General features: G+C 49.6%; 1 protein-coding gene and 1 non-coding gene across 2 annotated transcripts in view; both read left to right on the top strand.

Annotated features, from left to right (window-relative positions):
• Nucleotides 1-23,761, top strand: part of lamc1 (laminin, gamma 1) — a 45,350-nt gene that overhangs the window by 8,698 nt on the left and 12,891 nt on the right. Inside the window, exons 2-3 of the mRNA XM_076139981.1 lie at nucleotides 11,480-11,784; nucleotides 22,249-22,379. Of these exons, the coding sequence (XP_075996096.1) occupies nucleotides 11,480-11,784; nucleotides 22,249-22,379 (436 nt within the window). The remainder of the gene's footprint in view (nucleotides 1-11,479; nucleotides 11,785-22,248; nucleotides 22,380-23,761) is intronic.
• On the top strand, nucleotides 395-477 carry trnal-uaa (transfer RNA leucine (anticodon UAA)). Its single transcript has one exon. It is a non-coding gene; the product is annotated as a tRNA-Leu (tRNA).

The following is a 23,761-nucleotide window of genomic DNA, read 5'->3' as shown; positions in this document are numbered from 1 at the left end:
CTCATGCTCATCGCTCTTTACTTTGAAGTAGGAACTCAACATTCTCTCTGTTGTTTGCTAATTAAAAGGCCTGCGATGCGTTCAGGGTCGGTGCGTTCAGGGTCAATGGGCAGTTGCTGGGACTCCTGCCCCCCTGCGGCCATTTTGTATTTTCACTCCTGGATAAAGCTGTGTTTGATGAACAGCTATTGGTTTGGTTTATCACACAAAGATCTATCTTATCTCCATCCATGTTCATGAGTCAGAGAGTCAAAGGAGTCAGATCAGATCATCATGAGGCTTTACTGAACATGAAGAGGGTTCATATCTGGAGCTACAGAGCAGCTGATGTCTTACTGCTCTACATGTCGCTGCTCTTTGCGTAGAGACTGAATAGTTAACCAAGTACCTCATCACCAGGATGGCCGAGAGGTTAAGGCGTTGGACTTAAGATCCAATGGACAGTAGTCCTCGTGGGTTCGAACCCCACTCCTGGTAGATGGATGATGTCATCATCTGTAGTTACCCTTCGGACAATGAAGTTTTCTTTTATCTTAATGTGCAGAGTTACCAGAAACCACAGCGCTGAATCTCCCCAGACTCTCAGGTTGAGTTCCAGACCCTCCTTGATGCTCCTCAGTAAAGGTTCTTGGTTCCTTCTCCCTCTGGTCTAAAGCCTGGATCAGGTTTATTACTGCTTACAGGTCTGCTGACATCTGGATCAAACCTGAACCGCCTTACAGCTCCTGACGACACCATGAAGTCACCCCGTGTGTGTGTGTGTGTGTGTGTTTATATTAAAGGGTCTGGGTTGTAAACTGCTTGTGTTCTGGCTGTGATGACTGTAATTATCACTTCATCTCTGCAAATAAAAGCTTGACACAGCGTTGCCGGTGTTTCCAGTGGCTCCGTGCGTGGGGGCGAGTGTGTTTCCTCTGCTTCAGGCGCTGGAAGGAGGCAGAGCCTTTGTTCCTCTGTCATGGCAGCACCGCCGGGCGTGACTGCAGGTGTCAGGTTTGATTGGCTGACGAGTGAAATATGTGAATGAAATGAGAAGGAAGGTGCAGCAACGTTTGATTCCTGCGTTCCTGTGTTCTCCCTGAGAGCGAGGCTGCAGCTAGCATGAGCAGAGGAGGGAGGAGATCAGACTCAGTAGTTCTACATGCCAGGGTGAGTAGAAGCTTGACCCGAGAGGAAGGAGGTGGACTCTTAAAGTGAGCAGTGTGGTCTGGTTGGTCATGAGACTCCTGTGTTTCAGTCTTCAGGAGCATCCAGCATCATGAAGCTCTGCTGTGACTGTGGCCCACTCTGCTCCTCTGCTCCTCTGCTCCTCTGCTCCTCTGCTCCTCTGCTGGCTCTGCTACAGAGGAGCAGAGCTGTGGAGGTTCTCTTTGGAGGACCTGTGTGTTTCCTGGTTAGTTGTTCCAGAGTGGAGCCATGCGTGGGCGGACCGAGGCCTCACGCTGCCCGATGAGCCGTTCACACTCAGCTGACTCAGAGGGGCTGCATACTCCCGCGTCTGCGCTTCAAAACAATGGAGCCTGCAGGCCAGACGGTGAGGAAACGAGGATCTGCTCTTTAATCACTGAAGGAGGGATCCTGTGGAGACGATCACAGGGTCCTTCTGTAAAGTGGCAGCCATCTTAGATGACCTCCTCAGTCAGCTCCTGGTTGTTGTGAGTTGTGAAAGCACTCGTTTGAAGGCCTGAACACACACGGATGTAGATCTGCTCCTTGGACTTGTGCCAGTTTCCCATGTATAGACAGCATAGGAGGAAGACCTGTGTGTTGCCTTCATCCTGGTGTGAAGGTTCATCTGCTCTTTGTCTCAGTCTCTTTAATGTGACTCGTCATCTGGCCCGTCTTAGACTAAACACGGCCTCACACAGGAGCTGCTGAGATGCAATCAGGCCCGCTAAAGTCAACACGGCCTGCAGTGAGGAGTCTGAAGGATGAAGAGCTGTGATTGGTCTGAAGGGGATGTTTGTCTCTTCCGCTGTCTCTGTACAGACGAGCCAGCCGTGGGTCAAACAACAATGTTTAGACACAAGAGGAAGAAGCTGTGTGTGTGTGTGTGTCTCTGTGTGTGTGTGTGTGTGTCTCTGTGTGTGTGTGTGTGTGTCTCTCTGTGTCTCTCTGTGTGTGGTTTTGCTCCCCCCCCCCCATACCTCATGATGTCACCGGTCAGCTCATGATCAAACCTCTCACCTGTGTTCTTGGCTCTGATTGGTCAGACCGGCCAATAAGAGCACCTGATCTTGAGTTTGAACAACCAATCCACTCCACGGTTGCATTCTGATCCCGTCACATTCCATCAGAGCAAACACGGTCACGCCGACCAGCCGGAGCCTGGCCGGAGCATCTGAGGACGACAGTGGCACTTCCTGCTTTGACTCGCCAGCACAGTGAGGGAGGAGCCATCAAGGTGCTCACACACACTCAGGCTCCAGTCATCGTGTGAACTGACACAACCACGCACTTCCTCTCAGGCTGAGGAAGAACAAACCAACCTGCTGTGGGAATGTAGAGGCTTCAGGCTTCGTAGAGGAACGACCTCTGACCTGGGAGGAAGCTGGTATGAGGAGGGGCTGAGGCTGCGTGGGGGGTCAGGGTCTCTCTCTGCGCTGAGAAACTGGGATCTGCTGTGCCCAGGAAATGATTAAACGCCCCAGGGGGAGAGAGAGAGAGAGAGAGAGAGAGGGAGAGAGGGAGAGAGAGAGGGAGAGAGAGAGGGAGAGAGAGAGAGAGAGGGGTTTCTATTATTACAGACGACATGGAGTCTGTGAACCAGCAGAGATGCATTACACGGACAAGCAGATGCATGCAGGGTAATTTTAGCCCTGTATCCCCCTGTGGTTGAGGAAGAGAAGGAGTAAAAAGTGACTTTGCTTTCAAAGTGCTAAAGAGATAATTACGGGGCGAGCAGCAGACGTGTGGACTGATTTATGCACGCTGGTTGGTGTGAGCGAGTCCGGGCCTTTGTTCAGCGTCTCCACCTGAGCTGGATAATTGTACCGTTAGAACACGGAGAGCTTCCTGAGCTCAGCTTAGACAACACAAGAAGAAGAAGGAAGGAACATCTAGTGTTTATTCATTTAAGTCATCAGCCACAGCCCACATGAACCCAGCAGCCCACAGCCACTTTCATCCACACACTTCACAAATACACAACTAAACACTCACATGCTCTTTAGACCCTACACACACACACACACACACACACACACACACACAGTCTTCCACCCATGTTGTGTATCCACTGTGATGTGCTTGAGTACAGCAGACCGGCCTCATGTTGCTGTCGTGACTCCTGTCGACTGAGGCTGAGTCACGTTTTGCCCTTAACGTGCAGTGAGGACATGTCGAGGTGGCGAGCGTGACCTGAGCACCGGGGCGTCTTTAGAGCCTGGCCTGGGCTCCGGGCAGAAGAACACGTGCCCCCCGTCCTGCGTACGTTCACGGGGCTGAGTCCTTCCTCCCTGCGTACTGAAGTATGTGAGAGCCGGACGTGAGCTCCGGCTCCGCTTCAGTAATTGTATATGCAGCTGTTATTTCTCAACATCTGGGCCACAACGTGCATCCGGAGGCAGCGTGAGGAGAAGCTGAGCTCTGGACATTTCTATCTGATTATGTTCAGGAGCCCACTGACACGTTGTTATGCCGACGGGTTTCTCAGAGTCAACACTGGAATGCTGTGCTCTGCTCAGCTGTAAACAGAGCAGAGCCACAAACCCCCTGGAGCCTGAGGGGGCTGGGGGGCCGGGGGGGAGGGGGGGGGGGGGGGTTCAGAGGTGTGATGGGGTCTACAGGGTTCCACTAGAAACCTGAGGAATCCTTTAGCTGCTGTCTGATAGGAATTCTTCAGGGTTTAGTCTAAACCCAGCTGCTGCGTTTAGTCTGGACGTCCTGCATGAACTTCAGGTGTCCAAACGAAGCCCGTCTCCTCAGAATGTGGAGGGCGGGGTGCTGCCTTCAGATGAGCGAGGCAGATAGCAGCCGGGGGGGAGAACGTCCTCAGGCTGTCTGCTCTCCACCACCAGGAGAAGTTCATTGTTCCGTTTGTTTACGTCTCAGAGATGCGTAGAGATGCCTGACTGATCTTCTGCTGGAGCCTCCATAAGATTAGAGGGGCTGTGTGAAGTCTCTTCATACCTGAGATGATCTGGGAGGAACCAGCAGGAACCCAAAGTGACAGAGCCAGGTTGGGTTCAGAACCTCAATGAGTCCAAGTGCTGCTTCATCGTGTTCCTTACCTTCATGGCAGATAGGAGCTTTGCAATCAATTATCAGTAGGTAACTGATGATCAAAATCCTGTGTGTGTGTGTGTGTGTGTGTGTGTGTGTGTGGTGGCCTCCCCTGCGTGTGTGTGTGGCGTAAGCAGCTGTGTGTTGATCCAGTGTGTTTGCGGTTGTTTGGGGGGTCGGCGTGAACAGACTGTGCGTCCTGCGGCCTGCTGGGACTCAGTGTGTGTGTGTGTGTGTTTGTGTCTGTGGTAATGTGGGGTCACACCTCTGGGCAGGGTGGGGTGGGCGAGCTTCGTTGGTGGCCTCAGCACCTTGGGTATTGTTAAGAAGCGGGGGTCTGTGTGTGTGTGTGTGTGTGTGTGTGTGTGTGTGTGTGTAGGGGGGTGGGGTGGGGTAATAATAATGACACGGTCACTCATCCCTCCATTATTCTACTCTTAACTGCTTAATTGGATCTTTCTCTCTCTCTCTCTCTCTCTCTCTCTCTCTCCTTCTCCTCTTGTCAGTGTTATCAGCTCATATCTGGTGTATTCACATGTGAAACCATCTGTTTTCACTCAGTTAGCTCGGTGGTGAGGTCTTTTTAAGTTCTCTTTAGAATAAGTTGTTTTTGATAAATCCTCCCATGTGCAGCTCTCATCAGCTCAGACCAGGAGCTGTTATGTCACCATTAAAATACCCCCCCCCCACACACACACACACCCCCGCCCTGACCTCGCTTTGCCAGCTTCCTCTTTAATCTCTCCTTGTCCAATCAGAGCCTGTGGCTGCTCTGTTTATCAAACAGAAGAAGAGATTAAGGTGATGGCACCGACGCTCTGCAGCCAATCAGGACTCACAGACCTGAGTGCCTTCTGACTTTAATCTCTCCGCTTTATCCAGGGAACGCTTTCACACACACACACACACACACACACACACACACACACACACACACACACAGGTCCTGTGTGGATTGAGAGCAGGAACGTGGCAGAACTTTATTTTCTGCTGTGGCTTCACTCAGCATTGGATTTCCTCTTCAACGCCAAATGGATATTTTGACCTTAAATCACAACAAACGCACAACATAGTGTTCCTACAAGCACGTGTTCTGGAGCCCCTGCTGGGCCGAGCTTCATTAAGTGCACCCTTTAAAAACTCCTGATAAACTCCTGATCCCAAACCCACTCATCCTGAAACAGAGCTCAATAAGTGCAATCAGCTGGTGTGTGTGTGTGTGTGTGTGTGTGTGTGTGTTGAGTGTTGTCTATCTGAGGCTACATTTGTCAGAGCTCCTGAATGATCGGGTGCAGCGGTGCTGTTCATGTGTGAAAGCCAAACACAGCCACCGCAGCCATGCATTCCATCCTATAGGTGCAGGTTACACATTCACAGGCTGCTTAATGTGTAACTGCTGACCGCCTGACCTGAAACTACAGTCTGAGAGGGGCAACACTGAGTTATGTTGGAGTCCTTCCTGTTGCTTGAGTATAATTTAGAGTTCTGCTCCTTGGGGCTGAATCCTTTCCTTCATCCCTTTATCCTCGTTCCTCGTATCTCCATATCAAAGTCTCCCGCCTCCCCGTTTCTGCCGAACCGTCCTTGAACGCAACACAAAATTCCATGCAGAGTCCTGACCCTGACCTTTGACCCCTGGCCTCCAGTGAAAGGAGCCGTTTCCTCTCTCTGGGATCAGTATCAGCGATAAAAGGTTTTTAAATTTAGATGAGGCGGCGCTGGCTGACGGACTCTCTGAACTTTGCTGCATTCCTCAGATTCTTCCCTCCGCCCCCCCCCGCCAGCCCGCCCTCCCAAAAAACGTGAAAGAAATCCTCTCAATTTGTTCAGCGTTTTGATCTCTGAGGCCTTTTTCTTGTTTGACTGCGACCCCAGCACCTGCAGGGGGGGGGATTATGCTTTCTGGGGTCCCGCAGAGCTCCGTTCTGGGCCCCTGGGGCAGTTCAGTGTCACTGCTTCTTGTTGTTCAGTGTGGTGTTGTAGCTTAGCCTGGACTGGAGAGCTGAGCCTGAACGCTTGAACAGTCTTCATTGTGTTCTGTTGTGCCCTGCAGCTACGTTGAGCTTAAATCATTGTTTGATTAAAGATATAATTGAGTTTTAGATTCTACAGCCATGTTGGTTGGACACGTGTTACTTTGCTGTAATGCTCACCAGAAACACTAACGTTGATTCTGTCAGCCTCAGCTACTGTATACTCAGGCTCAGATGTGCTTGAAGGGTATTTGTCAGTGCTGCTGTGACCTTTGACCTGTCTGGTAATCTGGTGATGCAGAAGTTCAGTCACGTCCCAGGCACAGCGAGTGTGTGAGCGAGGGACGGACCTGAGGAGAGAAGGAGCAGAGCCGGGTCGTGCCCACATGTTGGAAGAGTCAAGGCGGCCATTGTTCACTTAGCCAGAGAAGAATGCGATGAGCTCATGGGAGGAGATTGAATTGGGTGGCGGTGCTGCGGGCCGAGGCGTTCCCACTGGACGCTCACTGCCCATCAGCATCAGCATCCCCCCCCCCTCGCCCCCAGGCTCTGCTGCTGGATTGACAGGAATGCACTGACAGACGCTCGGACTCATGCGTCCTTAAGGGTTCATGAAGCCTCTGTGCTCACAGGAAGGAGGAGATGAAACATGACACATGAAGAAGAGGAGGGATGAAGTCTGGACTCCACTCAGGTCATTTAGCCTGCAGCTGTTAGCTTCTGAGTCTGATTCATATGCTGATGCCCTTATCTCTCCTACAATGAAGGAACATCATTGTGTTGTAGACCGTGCCTTTAGTCAGAACACACACACACACACACACACACACACACACACACACACACACACACACACACACACACACACACACACACACACACACACACACACACACACACACACACACACACACACACACAGCATGTTTGTTTAGACCTGATCTTTAACGTGGAAGGAAACTGGACCTGCTGGTGAAAGCTTGAAGCGGTTTCAGAAAGACTGACTTACTCAGGCTCAGCTCGACTTTCAGCTTGATGAACCTTTATGTTCCAGTCAATGATCTGACAGACATCAGAGGTTTGATCCTGCTCCCTCAGCCAAGCAGCTCGTCTGTCATTAACTTCAGAGCACAGCTGAGCCTGACAAAGTGGATCTAATCTATAAAGCTGAGCCTGACACATAATGGCCACTGTGTGTCTGAGCTCTGGACTGTGACGGGGCTGATGATAACAGCTGGATCTCTGCATGAATCGTTGCCTGGCTGCCAAATCTGTTATCATGAAGTCCAGCAGGAGCTCATCATGGAGGGGGAGGGGGAGGGGCTTATCTCAAGGACCTCTTCCTCATTAAGGAGACATGATTGTTGTCTCTCTCCCACTCCCTTTCTCTCTCTCTCTTTCTCTCTCTCTCTCGCTCTCTCGCTCTCTTTCACTCCCTCTCACTCTTCTCTCTCTCTCTCTCTTTCTTGCTCTCTCTCTCTCTCCCCCACCTTTCCCCTCTCTCTCTCCCACTCTCTCTTCTCTCTCTCTCTCTCTCTCTTAAACTCTGAAGTCTAAATGCAGGAATGTGTCTTGTAATGCAGTGTGTCTGTTGTTGAGTTGTGCGTTGCCAGAGTTCCTGAGTGTGTGTGTGTGTGTAGCTGTGTGCAGTAAGTGAGTGAGGTGTTCAGTGTGTCTGATGAATGAATGAATGGCTGACTGGCTGTGTGGTGTGTGAGGTTAGAGCTGAGGCGAGTCTGAGCCTGCCTGCAGCGCTGCCGTGCCGCTGTAATGACAGGACAGACCGCAGCAAACCACAGTGTGGTCGCCATGACGAGCCTGGAGAAGGTTGACCCGGACAGACGCTGGCAGCCCGGCTCTGCCTCCCGCTGGAACTCTTGGTTTCTGCTCTTTAGACTTCCTCATAAAACGACACAAAGCAGCAGCTCCTCTTCCTCACTGGGCTCTTCACCTTACAGGTAAACGCCTCTCTCTCTCTCCTCGCCTCTTCAGCTCCAAATACAACCGTGTCATTCTACTACAACCGGCACAAGCTACCGACTGAGGCGAGGAGGAAGTTCTTATAGGACAGATCCATGAAAACACGCAGAGGGTTCAGGGTCAAAGGTCATAGGTGCTCTTATTTGTGTGGAACTGAACTCCTCTTCATGTGGAGGAGCTTTTCCACTCTGTGAGTCAGCGCTCATCTCTTCATCTTCTCATATCTGAAGAGGGAACGTACCCATCGCCCCCCTCCCCCCCCTCTTCTTCTGTGTGAAGTCTTTCTCTGTCCCCCTGGCGTCATCCCGCCCTGCCCGGAAACACATTCCATCCAGTTCATCCCTCTCGTCTCCATGCCCCCCCCCCTCTCGTCGTGACGCTGAGGGGAAGACGAGCGCTAACCGACCCCGTCGCTCCTCTCCAGAATATAAAGTAGAGCCCGGCTCCACGTTGTTTGTAACAAAGCTCCCACTCAGCGGCCTGAAGAGGAGCTCAGCGGGAGGAGGAGGAGGAGGAGGAGGAGGAGGAGGAGGAGGCGTGTCATCCTGTGCAGCGCCAAGGCGACAGTGACGCTGTTATTTTATTACACTTGGATCGACCTGAGGCCTTCATGATTTAATCAGCAGGATTAACAAGCCAACATCTGCGTCATAGAAAAGGTCAAAGGTCAGACACGCTGCCCTTTACTGCAGTGGGCACGGTTACATGCACTTTACAAGGCTGATGATGCATTCAGGGACATCAATGTTGTTACAAATCCCAGTAACAGACCTGCATCATGAGTGAATGTGTGTGGGCCCCTCAGTGAGAGACGTAGTGCTGCTGTCCGTTCTCCACAGGACATCTGGGACACTTTGTCTCAGCGTTATGAGTTATTGTCTTTGGAAACATTGAAACACAGTTTTACTACAGGGGAAACCATTTCCTGCTTCCTTTCTGATTCCATAAACAGTTTCTCCTCTGTGAAGTCCTGTTCAGCTCCTTCCCTCCTCACTTTGTTCCATCAGAAGCAGCTCTCCTCTCTGCTGGACGGCTTCATTCACTCTGACCTGTGGGGAACGATGGCGTCCTGCAGGATGAAGCCCAGTTTGGTCTGTGGCCCTGATCCCTGTCTGTTTAAAGTTGAAACACTTTCATCCTCAGTCTTCCATCTGTGAGAGCTGAAGTATCTTTTTATTCTGAAACTCTGGCGTCGGATCAAAGTCCTGACGAGAAGCATTTGATGTAAAGCCTTTGAGTGTTCAGAGAGGAAGTGAGCGTCTCTGAGGCTGTGAGCCGCGTCGCTCACATGTCACTGAGGAGAGAGAGGAGCGCCCCCGCATCCTCGCTAGCAAGACAAACAGCATCTGTTAGCGCAGCAATCAGGAGGCAAACAACACGGAGCCACGAGGAGGCGGGACCACCTGGAGACAACAAGGAGCGCCCAGGTGGCTGCTGGGACAGAGGGGACACAGAGCGACCCCCACTCACATTCTCTGTTCACTCATGTCACAATGTCAGAATTACACCGTAACTCATTTGAAATGTAAACATCTTGGTCAGCGCCTCGTCTCCTCGCGACGGCGTCACGCAGCGCCGCATCTTTATGTATGAGACGTGGAGGCGTGTGTGTTCTACAGACACACTGGCCGGTCGGTTGTTCCTCTCTGCAGCATCAAGCTGAGAGGAATTCACTCTGTGCTTACGGAACAATAAGAGTATTGACCAGCAGAAGAATTTTACAGTCGAGAGCGCAAACAAAGGCGGCGCTGTTTGCACCGAGCGCCCACGACTCCACCACTCCACCACTCCACCACTCCACGCACCAGGGGAGCAACAAGGGAGTAAGACAACAACATCCCTGCTGGTCCATCAGGGAGTCTCAGGGTCAGGAGAAGGATCCTGGTTGGAGCTACAGAGTGTGTTTAAGTAACCGTCTGCCTCAACTCACTGCTGTCATGGAGATCTGGTCCCTCCCGGCCATAAACATCCACACCTGCTCATTAACCTTCAACCGGGAAATGTGTCGGGTCAAAAAAGGCTCCTCACAAGCCATCAAGTTCATCGCCATGGTAGCGCCGACAAAACATACACACACACACACACACACAGTTTGAGTTGGGGGTGGAAGACGTCTATTTGCAGTGACTTCATTGTTTCCTGTGGCGCTCCGATGCCTTTTGTATGCGTCACATCGGTGTTATCAGCTGCTTCACCTATGTTTGCTGTGACACAATGAGTCCCAGCCGCTCACCAGAGCTGTTTACAGAGCAGATTCTTGTGCTGAACAAACAGCGGGACCCCCCATGGCTCCGGCTCAAAGACGGTGTCATTTCTTCCTTCACACAGTGACTGACGTCTCCCTGTAAACCCCCCCCCCCCCCTCCTGAGCTCCTCGTCTGGTCCTCATCCTGTGTGCAGCTCCGGCCTGTTCAGACACGCCAAATATGTTCAGGAGAAGAAGTGCGGCGGACCACACCAGGCCTCCAGGAGGAAGCTGTGGCGTTGTGGAACAGAAAGTCTCCAGTCAGCCTGCTGGAAACACAGAACCTCCTCAGCTTCACACTGAGTACAGTCCTCAAGGGTTAGGGTTAGATAAAAGGGTCACAGGTCAATCGGCAGTGTTTCCATTCAATGATGTCATACAAATGAGGTCATATGAAGCATGACTGTCTACAGTTTTGTAGCTCCGATATTTTTTATCCGGTTCATTTTATCCTCAGATCCGTCATGGTGATCGTTAGCTGAACCCTTGCTCAGCTGCTGCACAGCTCCCTTTGTCCCTTTTTCACATGTTCACCTCTGTCCCACTTCCTGTTCTTTCCGTTTGGAGCCTAAGACGTGATCACAGGTTGTCACACGTTTCCTCTCACACTGCCTGATACATTCTTACATCAGGTCGCTACCCTTTCTCTGGTTGAATACAAGACAACCCCCCTGCATGGAGCTTCATGTGTGTTATTGATTCAGGATAATGAAACATGAGTCCTGGACAGAGGATGAGGCTTAAAGTTCAGTCAGCGACGTGTTTCATCCTGGACCCGTTTGTGTTTAAGACGTCAACACAACAATTCATCGCACACATCACGTTCTCCACAGCCGTCACATCTCATGTTTGCTTGAATAAGTGTCATTTATAACTGGATGACATTCTAACCCGGGGCGCAGCCTGGTTGACAATCTGCCACGGCTCTGGGAGACGTTTAGCAGCAGTAAATCTAGATGACAGGTCCACACACCACACGCCTCCAACCCACACTCAGGCTCAGCCCCATCACTGAGTCCCGTCCCGTCATACTAACTCTTTGTCTCTCTTTCACCAGGTAAGGCCTTTGACATCACCTATGTCCGCCTGAAGTTCCACACCAGTCGCCCCGAGAGCTTTGCCATCTACAAGCGTACGGGTGAGGGCGGGGCCTGGGTGCCGTACCAGTACTACAGCGGCTCCTGTGAGAAGACCTACCAGAAGGCCAACCGGGGCTTCATCCGCACGGGCCAGGACGAGCAGCAGGCCCTGTGCACCGACGACTTCAGCGACATCTCCCCGCTCACCGGGGGCAACGTGGCCTTCTCCACCCTGGAGGGACGACCCAGCGCCTACAACTTCGACAACAGCGCCGTTCTTCAGGTGAGCGCCGCCGTAAACGGAGTCGGGCTCAGCTGCGGCCACCCGCAGTCAGGCTCAGCTGAGAAATGATTTGTCATGAAATGTGCTCCGAATTGTTATGGTCTCTGGAGGTCCACTGACCTCTCCTGCAGCGCCCCCATCAGGCCATCAGCCGCTCTGCAGCTGCTCCTTCTGTCAGCCTGTTCTGGCCAAGTGTTGTGATTTGTTGCTAGGCGACACCCCCACATTTCCCACCGCAGCAGTAACTCTGTTGCCCTCGCAGCCAGAGGCATTTGGTATCTCCTCTCTCCTCTCCTCTTCTCTCCTCTCCTCTCCTCTCCTCTCCTCTCTTCTCCTCAGTCCTCTCCTTTCCTCTCCTCTCTCCACTTCTTCTCCCCCTGATGTTTCCCGGTCGTCCGTCTGTTTCCATGGTTTCACTCCACTCATTATTATTTAATCACACAATGAGGTGGTAGTTTATTAGTTCAGTCAGTCAGTGAGATGATTGACAGCTCTATCCCAGCTGCATTGATCTTTATCTGAGTTTCTTGTTCCTGTCCTGACGAGTCCTCTCTGATGAGTCCTCTCTGACGAGTCCTCTCTGATGAGTCCTCTCTGACGAGTCCTCTCTGATGAGTCCTCTCTGACGAGTCCTCTCTGATGAGTCCTCTCTGATGAGTCCTCTCTGATGAGACCTGTCTGTGTGGCTCAGGGTCAGAGTCGTGGCCCCCTGCTGTGCCCGGCTCCTTCTCTTCCCTTTCATCTGCTCACTTTCCCTCCGTGTAAATGAACAGATTTAGCCCTCAGCTCAGCCGCACGCTTCCTTATTTGACTCGCCGGCATGAAGCTATTTATACCAAAGCCAGGGACTCTTTTAGTTCCTGCTGCTGCCCGAGGCGTCAGGCGGCTGTTAGTCCGTCTGTGACACGCCCCCTGTCTGTCTGTCTGTCTGTCTGTCTGTAAAATAATATGAAATAAATATAAATAGCTGTCAGACGCTGTGAGGCTGATCTGGTCGCAGGTTGGTGCTTTTATCTGAGCCTGCCTGAGTCCGAGCTGCAGCATCACTCTGTCCTGTCTCTGACTCCCAGAGGTGCTGCAGACAGAGCAGGCAGCAGGCGTCCCTCCAGAAAACCCTCGGCCCCAGAGCACAGAGATTGATGGCAAACAAATGTTCAGCAGAGTTTAGAGTGTTGACTTAGCTCCCAGACCAGAGAGAGAGAGAGAGAGAGAGAGAGAGAGAGAGAGAGAGAGAGAGAGAGAGAGAGAGAGAGAGAGAGAGAGAGAGAGAGAGAGAGAGAGAGAGAGAGAGAGAGAGAGAGAGAGAGAGAGAGAGAGAGAGAGAGAGAGAGAGAGAGAGAGAGAGAGAGAGAGAGAGAGAGAGAGAGAGAGAGAGAGAGAGAGAGAGGAGAGAGGCAGAGAGAGGCAGCTGTGTGGTGGCAGCAGGCAGAGATGAGTTTATGAGGAAAGCAGAACCAGAACAGCCCCACATGAGACCAGGAGCTGAGAAACCAGCTGAGGATCCCATCTGTGTGTCCTGCTCAGGCTCAGCTGCTGCAGGAATGTGTGAAACAATGTCAGCCCTTCATGAGAGCCGTGTGATCCTCAGGCTCAGTGTAGAGAAGGAAACATCTGAGATCCACAAACCGTCCACTGAGCCCTGGCAGCAGGCCAACAGGTCAGCTGATGCTGAGTGCAGAAATCTGTCCTCAGTCATGTCGGTCGTGTTTATTCACGCTGTAATCAAACCTTAACTCACTCCTCAGTGCAGGGTCTGGGCCCAGAGCCTCATGTTTCACCCCCAGCTCTCCTCCATCAGCTAACTGTATTTATGGCGTGTTTCCACTGCGTGTGAATCCTGACACACCAGCCCTAATGTGTGTGTGTGTGTGTGTGTGTGTGTGGGGCAGGTTCAGAGCTGTGACGTGTGAAGGGAATCCAGGTCAGGGACTTCCATTGTTGCTCACAGTCAGGATAGATTTCATCAGGGGGCCTCAGCCTCAGCCTCAGCCTCAGCTTCAGCTTCAGCTTCAGCCCCGGCCTCAGCCTCAGCCTCAGCCTCAGCCTTAGCCTTAGCCTCTGTTGGAATATAACAAATAATGTCAATACACATATAACTAATCCAGTAACTGAAGTCAAGTAACCAAATGGCTATGCCCGGGAAAGTCTGGAGATAATACACACAAGCATCTACAGCATCTCTCTCTCTCTCTCCAGGAGGGCTGGATAACACATATCTGCCATTAGGTGAAGGACTCACTCTAATACACTTTATCAAGGCCTCAAACATCTGTGGCCAGGAAGAAGGAAGAGAGGGGGTTTGCATAGACGGGCAGTCAGGGGGAGCTTCTTCAGATCAAAGGGCTAATTTCACTATACTATTGTTCTTTAATTTACACAAAGAGAATTCTACTTTCCCCCACAGACATCTGTTCATCCCTCAGATTTGAATCTTAGCGCTGCCCCTCTTGAAGCCGGCTGACCAATAGATAACAGTTAAACTACATTGTCATCAGTGAATTAGAATATTATGTAGATGCCCTGTATATGCGGGATAAATAGGGCAGCACGGAGATATTTGATTGTCCTTCTTTGGTGCATGCCAGAGGTGGAACCAGCGCTGTCCAAGGTCTTATTCCAGTAAAGCTCTCCTGAAGATTCCAGTTCATCTTTGCCTCATCTGTTCCTCTTGATTCACCACAAACGAACACGCAGAAGAATATCAGAACGATTCTTCAATATTTGGTGACACCCGACGTTTTGGTGACAAATTTGGACGAGGCCCAGAGAAAAGGCGCCTCTGACAACAGAGGCAAACGCTTCACTTCCATACGGCGCCGTATATCAAAGGGTGAGCAGAACCTGTTAAATCGAATCTGTAATAGGTTATTGGACACTCTAAAGTTTATCTATGGAAGTGGGCAATTGTCTTTTGTATGTCACGTAAATTTAGAGTACTTCAAAGAGGAGACGGACTGGAGTCTCGGTATAGCTGACTGTGATAACATTTTGGAATTCTCATATTCGGTCCAGACTGTAGGAGGTACGGGCCTCCTCGACCCGACGTGGTCACAGGCTAAAGTCTTGTTTTTAAATTAAACTCAAAGTTGCTAAAGTCTACTTGGTTTGGGATTAAGATCCCTTAATAAATTTCTAAAAGGAGCCAATTCAGCTAAAGTCAGGTTTGGTGGGTTAATGTCCCTTATTGAAACGGAACTAAAATAAGCTAAAGTCAATTTTTTAGTTATGGTTACATCCATTATTCGGTTATGGTTAAAGTCAGTCAATTTGTGTTAAAAAATAACCCGCTAAGTATTAATTAAGAGTGTACAAGCACTGTTTGGCTAAAGTCCATTGGCTAAAGTCCAGTTATAGTTAACTTGTTAAGATTAAATAAATAAAACCTTGGAGGTGCACTGTTGCAGAAGTGTGGCAGATTACTGACACAACATAAAGAATAAACAGACTTTTGAGTAATTAACAATCGTTCCAAGTGATTCTGTGTCAAGTCCTGTCTAGGATATAGTCGTTTAGTCAAGGGGATGAGTATTCATATACGGAGAAATACTCTTGTCTGAGGTATCGTTTATTGAGGTCCGGACGAAGCCGGGGGCTTCTGGGTTTTGGGTTTGGAATTGCCGTGTGTGGATGAAAACTCGATTAAGGAGTAGTATTCTTGTCTGAGACGTTTTTTTCTGAAGATATACGGCATAAAAATATTTAAAACTGTCTGTATTGTATTGGTGGATTAAGGGTAATCTGCTTCCAACTTCTGGTAAATTTACGTAGTGGCCATACGTTCATTTATCGAAACTGTATGCGTGTGTATGTGTGAGAGGGAGGAATAGAGAGAAACGGACGTTTTGGGTGTATGATCCGTTTTCGACTGAGAGAGATCTTCGTGTCTATGTGTGTGTGGGGATTTGCAGTCACGTATCTTGGACAAACAGCTGGTTGAGACAGCACTTGTGTTTGTTTTGCCTTGCCACGTATGACTGAGAGGTGGCTACATCTGACTGAGATTCTGCGTGTGTATGTCTGAGTGTGATTGAGCTGTGTGAGAGAGTTGTCCGTGTGTTCTGGTCCAGCTGTGTACGTGTGTGAGATTGAGTGAGCCGGCATGTAAATGTGTTGTTCTGTGTGATTAACTGTTGTTTTGTGTCTGTATGTCTGAAGCTGTGTTATTAACCTGGTTATTACGTGTCTGAATATGTGAGTTGTGTGTGTTACTGTCTTATAACACGTGTCCCTGAATATCTGAGCTGTGTTATTAACCTGGTTATTACGTCTCTGTGTATCTGATCGTGTGTGTGTGTAAGAATGCAAACAGGAAGAAAGAACTGTTCGTCTGAGAGGGAACTGTCTGTGGGTGTCTGAATATATTCAGGATATATTTTATATAGAAGTTCAGAGACTTTCCGGGTGTCTTTTTAGCCCCGGCACATCATGCAGTAATATACTCCGATACACTGTCAAAGTCCCGGGGGACTAATTGTTGGTGAATCCCGAAAAACAACAATTACATTGGATTTCTGTTTTTTTTTTGTTTTTTTTTGTTTCTGTTTTTCGTTTTCATTTAGGAAGTCATTGAATAGTGCCATAGTATCCTCAACAATATATAAACAGCGCCCCAGACCCCAGAAGTGACGCAACGACACCTCAGGCCTACAGCAGTACTGCAGCTACGAGAGTTCGCTGAATTTCAGAAAGCGACTTAACAGCGCTACCCTCAGTTCTTTTAGTAGTACTGCAGCTACATCTTCTCCTGGTATTTATAATCGCACCCGCTGTCGTTAAAGAAAGAAAAGAAAGTCCCTCTTAAATAATTAATTAGTTACATAGAGTACATAAACAATTCAAATTGATTAATTAATTGATTAATAGAAACAATTCTTTTAATTTTGTATTTAGTTCTGTTGTTTGTTTGTTTTGGTTTTTTGGTTTTTAATTTTTTTTTTTAATTTTTGATGAAATTAAATTTTTTTTTTTAAATTTTTAGATTACTTATTTTATATTTTCTCTTTCTTGAAAGATTAGAACGTAACAAAATCATAGAGCTTGCTAAGACTTGAACAGCCATGGCCGAAGTCCTTACCTGCAACAACTATACTGAGGCAATTTTGAGTCGTATCATGTCAGGTACGGATTCTGACAAAAGAGACAAAACCCGACAACATCTGGAACGCCTCTTGTCTGACTGGGAAGACAGGGGCCTCTGGCCCAAACCTGATGCGCCTCCTCCTTCCATTGAGTGCGTCCAAGCAACTTTTGACCGAATGAACGAAGCAGCTACAGAAGCTACCAAGAAATGGGAAGCAGGTGGAAAGAAATCATGGGGGACAGCCAAACAAGACAAAGACCATGCGCAGAAGATTCGAGCCCGCGCCATGACTCTGCTGTCGGCTGCCAATCAAGTGGAGCAGCACAACCGGGACAAGCTTGAAGGGGTCGAGTCTCTCAACTCAGACGATTTTGTGGCTATAGAAGACCTTCTGGCCATCATTAGACGCCTGTTAGGGCGAGAAACAGCCAATGACATCGACCAAAGGCTCCGCTTCATGCTGGTGGGAGACTCTGAGCTCTTGAACAGCGGAAGTACTGCTTATTGTACTGAACTGAGACGACGCTTCCTTTCGGTTCTGACAGTCTCCAACCTGCAGCGATTTGATTGGACCAAGGGAAAATCCTTCCATGTGTTCCTCAACAGTTGTGCTGAGAAGTGGGCCGATGCCACTGGAACAATGCCCCACACTGAATTGCCAAACAGTGCCACGGTCCAAATGTTCCGAACAGCGGTGATACGCTCCCTTCCCCAGCAGGTCCAGGCTACATTGGAAGATGTTGTAGGACTAGACCAAGAAACCCACGACAAATGGCGAGCCGTGTTGGCACATTACACTGAAAGGCACTTTCAGTCAGAACATTCAGACGTCTTAGAGATCAACACATTCCTGAAAACGTTGTGGAAAATGCTGATTGCCCTGATCAATACTGACAAGGAAATCAAGTCAGTCCCCCCTGTTCAAATATGCCCAGTGGTCCCCGAACACCCTTCCCCAGCCGTCCCCACTCAGCTAGCCCACCCTCCACCTGTAGCACCCCCAGCTTGGGCTCCTCCTCAGTCAGCCTCATATGAAATGCATCCGTATCCATATGCTCCACAACCCCAGATGTATTTCACCCGGTACCAGAATGGTCCAGGCAACCAAAGAGGACGTGGACGTGGACGTTTGGGAAGAGCCAGGGAAGGAAGAGGAGCAGCGCTTGCTCAGCAGCCCCGCACCCAAGGCTGTTTTCATTGTAAGGATCCTGGTCACTGGGTCCGTGAGTGCCCCCACATGGAACGTGCATGGCAGCAGTCCCAACTCCAAGCAGCAGGGGGACCTCGAGATGTACGGGGCAGGAAACAGTTAGGCGCCCACTGCAGCATCCCCCATACGCCCCACAGATGCCCATGTATGCCCGGCCCACAGGTGAACCTTACAACCCAGGTCACTGTTGACAAGGCCCGAAGACAGCGCATCCAACCCTCTCCCCAATCACCGCGACCCACGCCCTCAAGCTGAATATTCACCCATCCTTTATCAGGTCAACTGGATCTTCAAATGCTCATCACCATCGAGCACGCCATGGCCCATGCGGCTGCATTGCCAGTACTGGACTACATCAACACCTTCCATTGGAGTTTCTGAAAGACACGGCATTGTGGACGCCGTGTTGTATCAGAAACAAAAGGGGGAAATGAGAAGAAGGTGTTAATGTGTTTGTGTGTGCAGAACAGAGTTGAATTGTATATGATATGACAAATGAAGTGCCTTAATCTCAATCACAGGGGCAAGGGATCAGGATTGGTTCTCATCTGACACCGGATGGCTGTGTAGAGACCTCATAACTTCCTGTGCTCTCATTCAGCTGCTGATAATGCTTCTTCCCATGTTCCCTGTATCTGATTACAGATCTTTTCAAGAGAAGCTCACCCTTTTTCACCTCACCAAGGGGTCATTAGGCCCACAGGTGTATATTGATGAGATTGGGGTGCTTTGGAGTGTTCCAGACAAGAACAGAGCTAGGAACTAAGTGGAAGCGGTGTTTGAATCATTGTTTTTCTGGTGGGCCACAATTGATAAAAAATGGTGATTGGATGAACTACTTCTATTATGACCAACAGAGATTTGTCAATTACACATGGGATGCTGTAAAAGGGATGACTGAACAAATGGCCCGCACCACATTGATCACCTATCAAAATAGGATCGTTTTCGACATGATCTTAGCTGAAAAGGGGGTGTGTGTGCCACGTTTGGATCTGCATGTTGTACTTTCATCCCCAATAACACTTTCCCAGACGGTCCTGTCACCAAAGCCCTGGCAAGTGTGACGTCCCTGAGTCACGAGCTGAAAACTCAGGGATAGATGACTTCTTCTCTGACACCCTCGAGAAGCTATTCGGATCTTGACGACGACCCTGATGTTCTTCCCCTGACCACAGTGGTTGTGAAATAAGGACTTCCTTTCTTTCTCTTCTCAGACTACCTCAGGATTACAAATGTTTATATTTGAAAGCACACATAAGCTTGCGCTTTTGTGCCAGCTAATAGAATAGATTTAGTACGAGGTGTTTAAATTACTGTGGGACGGGATTTATTGAATTGTATTTTCATGAGTTGTTTTCCAGGGTCTTAGAAGGTTTCAAGTTCCAGACCCTAACCGCGGGCCTGTACAATGAGTGGACACCTACGCAGAGTCCCAAGAATGACCCTGGAACCAGAAGGCTAATGTTTACAAAATTATAGATGTAATGAAATGCTCCGAACCGCTGGGGGTCCGATGGGTTGACCAGCCCCCTACCGGGTTGCGGTAGTTGATTTTCGTATTAATGAATGAATGATTGCAAAGTATTTTTCCATGAAGGAAGCAACTACTGTTAATTAAGGTGTCAAATGCATTGTATCTTTTAGATAGGTCATATGTACTGTTTGTATACATAGCACATGCACCGAATTTGTTTGTATGAGTCATGTACATTGCATTTTTATACCTTTTGAATTCTACTGGATGACAATGTGAATTCTGTTCATGTGATGAGCTGTCGGTTTAAACTGAGTGGATTGGTGAGTGCGGCAGGAGGCTTAGATTGTTTATCTCAAGTTTGATTCATTCTATAAATAGAATGAAAAGGGGGATTGTTGGAATATAACAAATAATGTCAATACACATATAACTAATCCAGTAACTGAAGTCAAGTAACCAAATGGCTATGCCCGGGAAAGTCTGGAGATAATACACACAAGCATCTACAGCATCTCTCTCTCTCTCTCCAGGAGGGCTGGATAACACATATCTGCCATTAGGTGAAGGACTCACTCTAATACACTTTATCAAGGCCTCAAACATCTGTGGCCAGGAAGAAGGAAGAGAGGGGGTTTGCATAGACGGGCAGTCAGGGGGAGCTTCTTCAGATCAAAGGGCTAATTTCACTATACTATTGTTCTTTAATTTACACAAAGAGAATTCTACTTTCCCCCACAGACATCTGTTCATCCCTCAGATTTGAATCTTAGCGCTGCCCCTCTTGAAGCCGGCTGACCAATAGATAACAGTTAAACTACATTGTCATCAGTGAATTAGAATATTATGTAGATGCCCTGTATATGCGGGATAAATAGGGCAGCACGGAGATATTTGATTGTCCTTCTTTGGTGCATGCCAGAGGTGGAACCAGCGCTGTCCAAGGTCTTATTCCAGTAAAGCTCTCCTGAAGATTCCAGTTCATCTTTGCCTCATCTGTTCCTCTTGATTCACCACAAACGAACACGCAGAAGAATATCAGAACGATTCTTCAATACCTCAGCCTCAGCCTCAGCCTCAGCAGACCTCTCGCTGGGTCTCCTCTGAGCCTGTCTCTTCTTCTGTGGCAGGAAACCACACAGACGCATGAACCACAAACGGCTCTATATAGAGCATCGCATTAAAGAGGTGATGGTCAGGTGGCTCATACTGCCACTCTGCCTGCTGCTCTGTGTCCAGTGTGTTGTCCTGATGTTTCCAAAAGACATGTAGAGCGACAGACAAAGCAGTGGAAATACGAGCCGGAGTGTAAAAAGAGGAGGAGGAGGAGGAGGAGGAGGGGGGAGAGGAGGAGGAGGAGGAGGAGGAGGAGGAGGAGGAGGGGGGAGATTGGTTTTGTCTTCCCAGCCAGGTTCACTTCCTGTCTGACAGCCTGAGTGAGTGGCAGCTGGGAGTCTGGAGGTGAAGCTGTGGCTTCAGTCAGGCCGGGTCGGCCCGGACTCTGACCCGCTCAGCATTCCTGCTGGGATCTAACATCCATGTGTAAAGACAAATGGCAGCGCTGACGACACACACACACACACACACACACACACACACACACAGTGCTGAGGACTCTCTTCAGTGAGCAGACAGCAGCTGTCTGGGGCCACGCCTCCATAAATGTATCCAATCAGATCACTCACTCTGGAGGCCCTGTTTTAATTGGTCCTTTAAATCTGTAACATGTTGCTGTCTTCATGTAACACGTGAGTGTGTGTGTGTGAGGCGGCTCTGCTCTGCCCTCATGTCTCTGACTCATACCACACAGGCCTGTTTTCACTCAGTGTGCACATCACACCATTTTTCATAGCAGTCCAAACTTCGCACGCTCGGGAGATGATGTTTTCCCAGCATGATGAAGGCGTGTGAAGCCTTCATCATGTCGGACTCAGACCACGCCCCTCGTCTTGGTGTGACCCAGCTGTGACCCATGTGTGTGTGAGGAAAGAGTGTTTACTCCTCACATGGTTCAACCTTCAGCTTGGTGACTGACTCAGGATCAGCCAGGCCTGATACCAGAGCAGCCAGGCTGAGTCTAACTCTGGAATCCTTCATGTTGACTAACTTTCCTTATCTGTCCTTCTATCCCTGTCTTCATTATCTCACACACACACACACACACACACACACACACACACACACACACACACACACACACACACACATACACACACACAAACACAAACACTCACACACGCCCCGTGATGATGAGGTCATGTGGCTGAAACTTTGCGGTTTGCTTGTCGCCTCATTTAGGAGCCGTTTCCTAGGAAACGCGTCCTTTTAAAGATACAGTGACTATGCAGGCCTCCAGTTCACCTGCAGGTCCAAGTTTCACTCTCCAGGGAATCTAAATCCCTGTTTAGACCCAAGTTTACCAACTTCAACAAGTGTGAGCAGGTGGCAGGTGTTCCGTGTGTGTGTGTGTGTGTGTGTGTGTGTGTGTGTGTGTGTGTGTGTGTGTCTCTGGTGTTTCCATCTCCTCTCTGCTGACATGGAGCAGTCCTCACCTTCTCATCAGTGTGTTAAACAGGGACGCAGCCTGACGGTGCACCTGTCACATTGTGTGTGTGTGTGTGTGTGTGTGTGTGTGTGTCACAGGTCCCCTCTGATGTGACTGAGAGCTAACAGGAAGTGTGTTGTTGTGTGTTGCAGGAGTGGGTGACGGCCACAGACATCAGAGTGACCCTGAACCGGCTCAACACATTCGGAGACGAAGTTTTCAACGACCCTAAAGTCCTGAAGTCCTACTACTACGCCATCTCTGACTTTGCGGTGGGAGGAAGGTAAGCATGGCGACAGGATGTCCTCACACCGGGGCGCTCCTCTGGTGCCACAGTCTGGGTTAGGGTCTGCGTCTGAGAGAACCTGGAGGTCCCCCTTTATCAAACAGTGCCCCCCCCCCCCCCCCATTTATATCCTCCTCCACTGTAAAGAGGCTTTCCAATGTAGCTGACAGTAAACAAGGCCATCTAGTGGTGAGGACGTGTAACTGACAGCCCAATCTCAGTGTTTGTGCCGCGTCTTCACAGGTTCACTTCTCTATAATACTCCAGTGAGTGTGTGTGTGTGTGTGTGAGGACCGAGCCGAGCCGACCGGATCAGAACTCAAGAAACCGAATGAAGCCAGTTTGAAGGAGCGCTGGCTGAGTCTGAGTGACGAGTGAGCCTCAGCGTGTCTGCTCTCAGAGGAGCCTCTCTCTCATGACGAAGAATGTTGCGTCTGTTGTCAGATTCCATGTATTGTTGTCAGCATCTGAGTCTGAACGAGTCTGAACACGGATCAGGCTCAGCGCATACCAGGGGAAACTTTACATTCATGTCCCAGAAGTGTGTGTGTGTGTGTGTGTGTGTGTGTGTGTGTGTGTGTGTGTGTGTGTGTGTGACTGTGTGTGTGTTTGGTGTGTGTGTGTCTGTCTGTGTGTGTGTGTGTGTGTTTCTGTGTGTGTGTGTGTGTGTGACTGTGTGTGTGTGTGTGTGTGTGTGTGTGTCTGTGTGTGTGTGTGTGTGTGTGTGTGACTGTGTGTGTGTGTGTGACTGTGTTTGTGTGTGTGTGTGTGTGTCTGTCTGTCTGTGTGTGTGTGTGTGTGTGTGTGTGCGTGTGTGTGTGTGTGACTGTGTGTGTGTGTGTCTGTGTGTGTGACTGTGTGTGACTGTGTGTGTCTGTCTGTGTGTGTGTGTGTGTGTGTGTGTGTGTGTGTCTGTGTGTGACTGTGTGTGACTGTGTGTGACTGTGTGTGTGTGTCTCTGTGTGTGTGTGTGTGTGTGTGTGTGACTGTGTGTGTGTGTGTGTGTGTGTGTGTGTGTGTGTGCGTGCGTGTGTGTGTCTGTGTGTGACTGTGTGTGACTGTGTGTGACTGTGTGTGTGTCTCTCTGTGCGTGTGTGTGTGTGTGTCTGTGTGTGTCTGTGTGTGACTGTGTGTGACTGTGTGTGACTGTGTGTGTGTGTCTCTGTGTGTGTGTGTGTGTGTGTGGGGACAGCGTGGCTCTGTCACTGTGAGGTCCGCACAGGAAGAGAAGTGTTTCCAGCAGCCTGACCCAGAGTCCCGGCCCTGCTCGGCCTCAGTAAGCTTGTTTGAAATGTGGAGCAGATTTCCATTACACAGCCCACATTCTTGGAATTCCTGGCTGGCGAGGCTGGATTACAGGGAAACCGGAATGGGGCGGG

Source organism: Genypterus blacodes, unplaced genomic scaffold, assembly GCF_046128005.1.
Source record: "Genypterus blacodes isolate CSIRO-AG114 ecotype Tasmania unplaced genomic scaffold, CSIRO-AGI_Gbla_v1 ptg000494l_1, whole genome shotgun sequence".
Lineage (NCBI taxonomy): Eukaryota > Metazoa > Chordata > Actinopteri > Ophidiiformes > Ophidiidae > Genypterus > Genypterus blacodes.
Note: the sequence above shows the minus strand (reverse complement) of the source record. Positions and strands in the feature narration are given on the sequence as shown.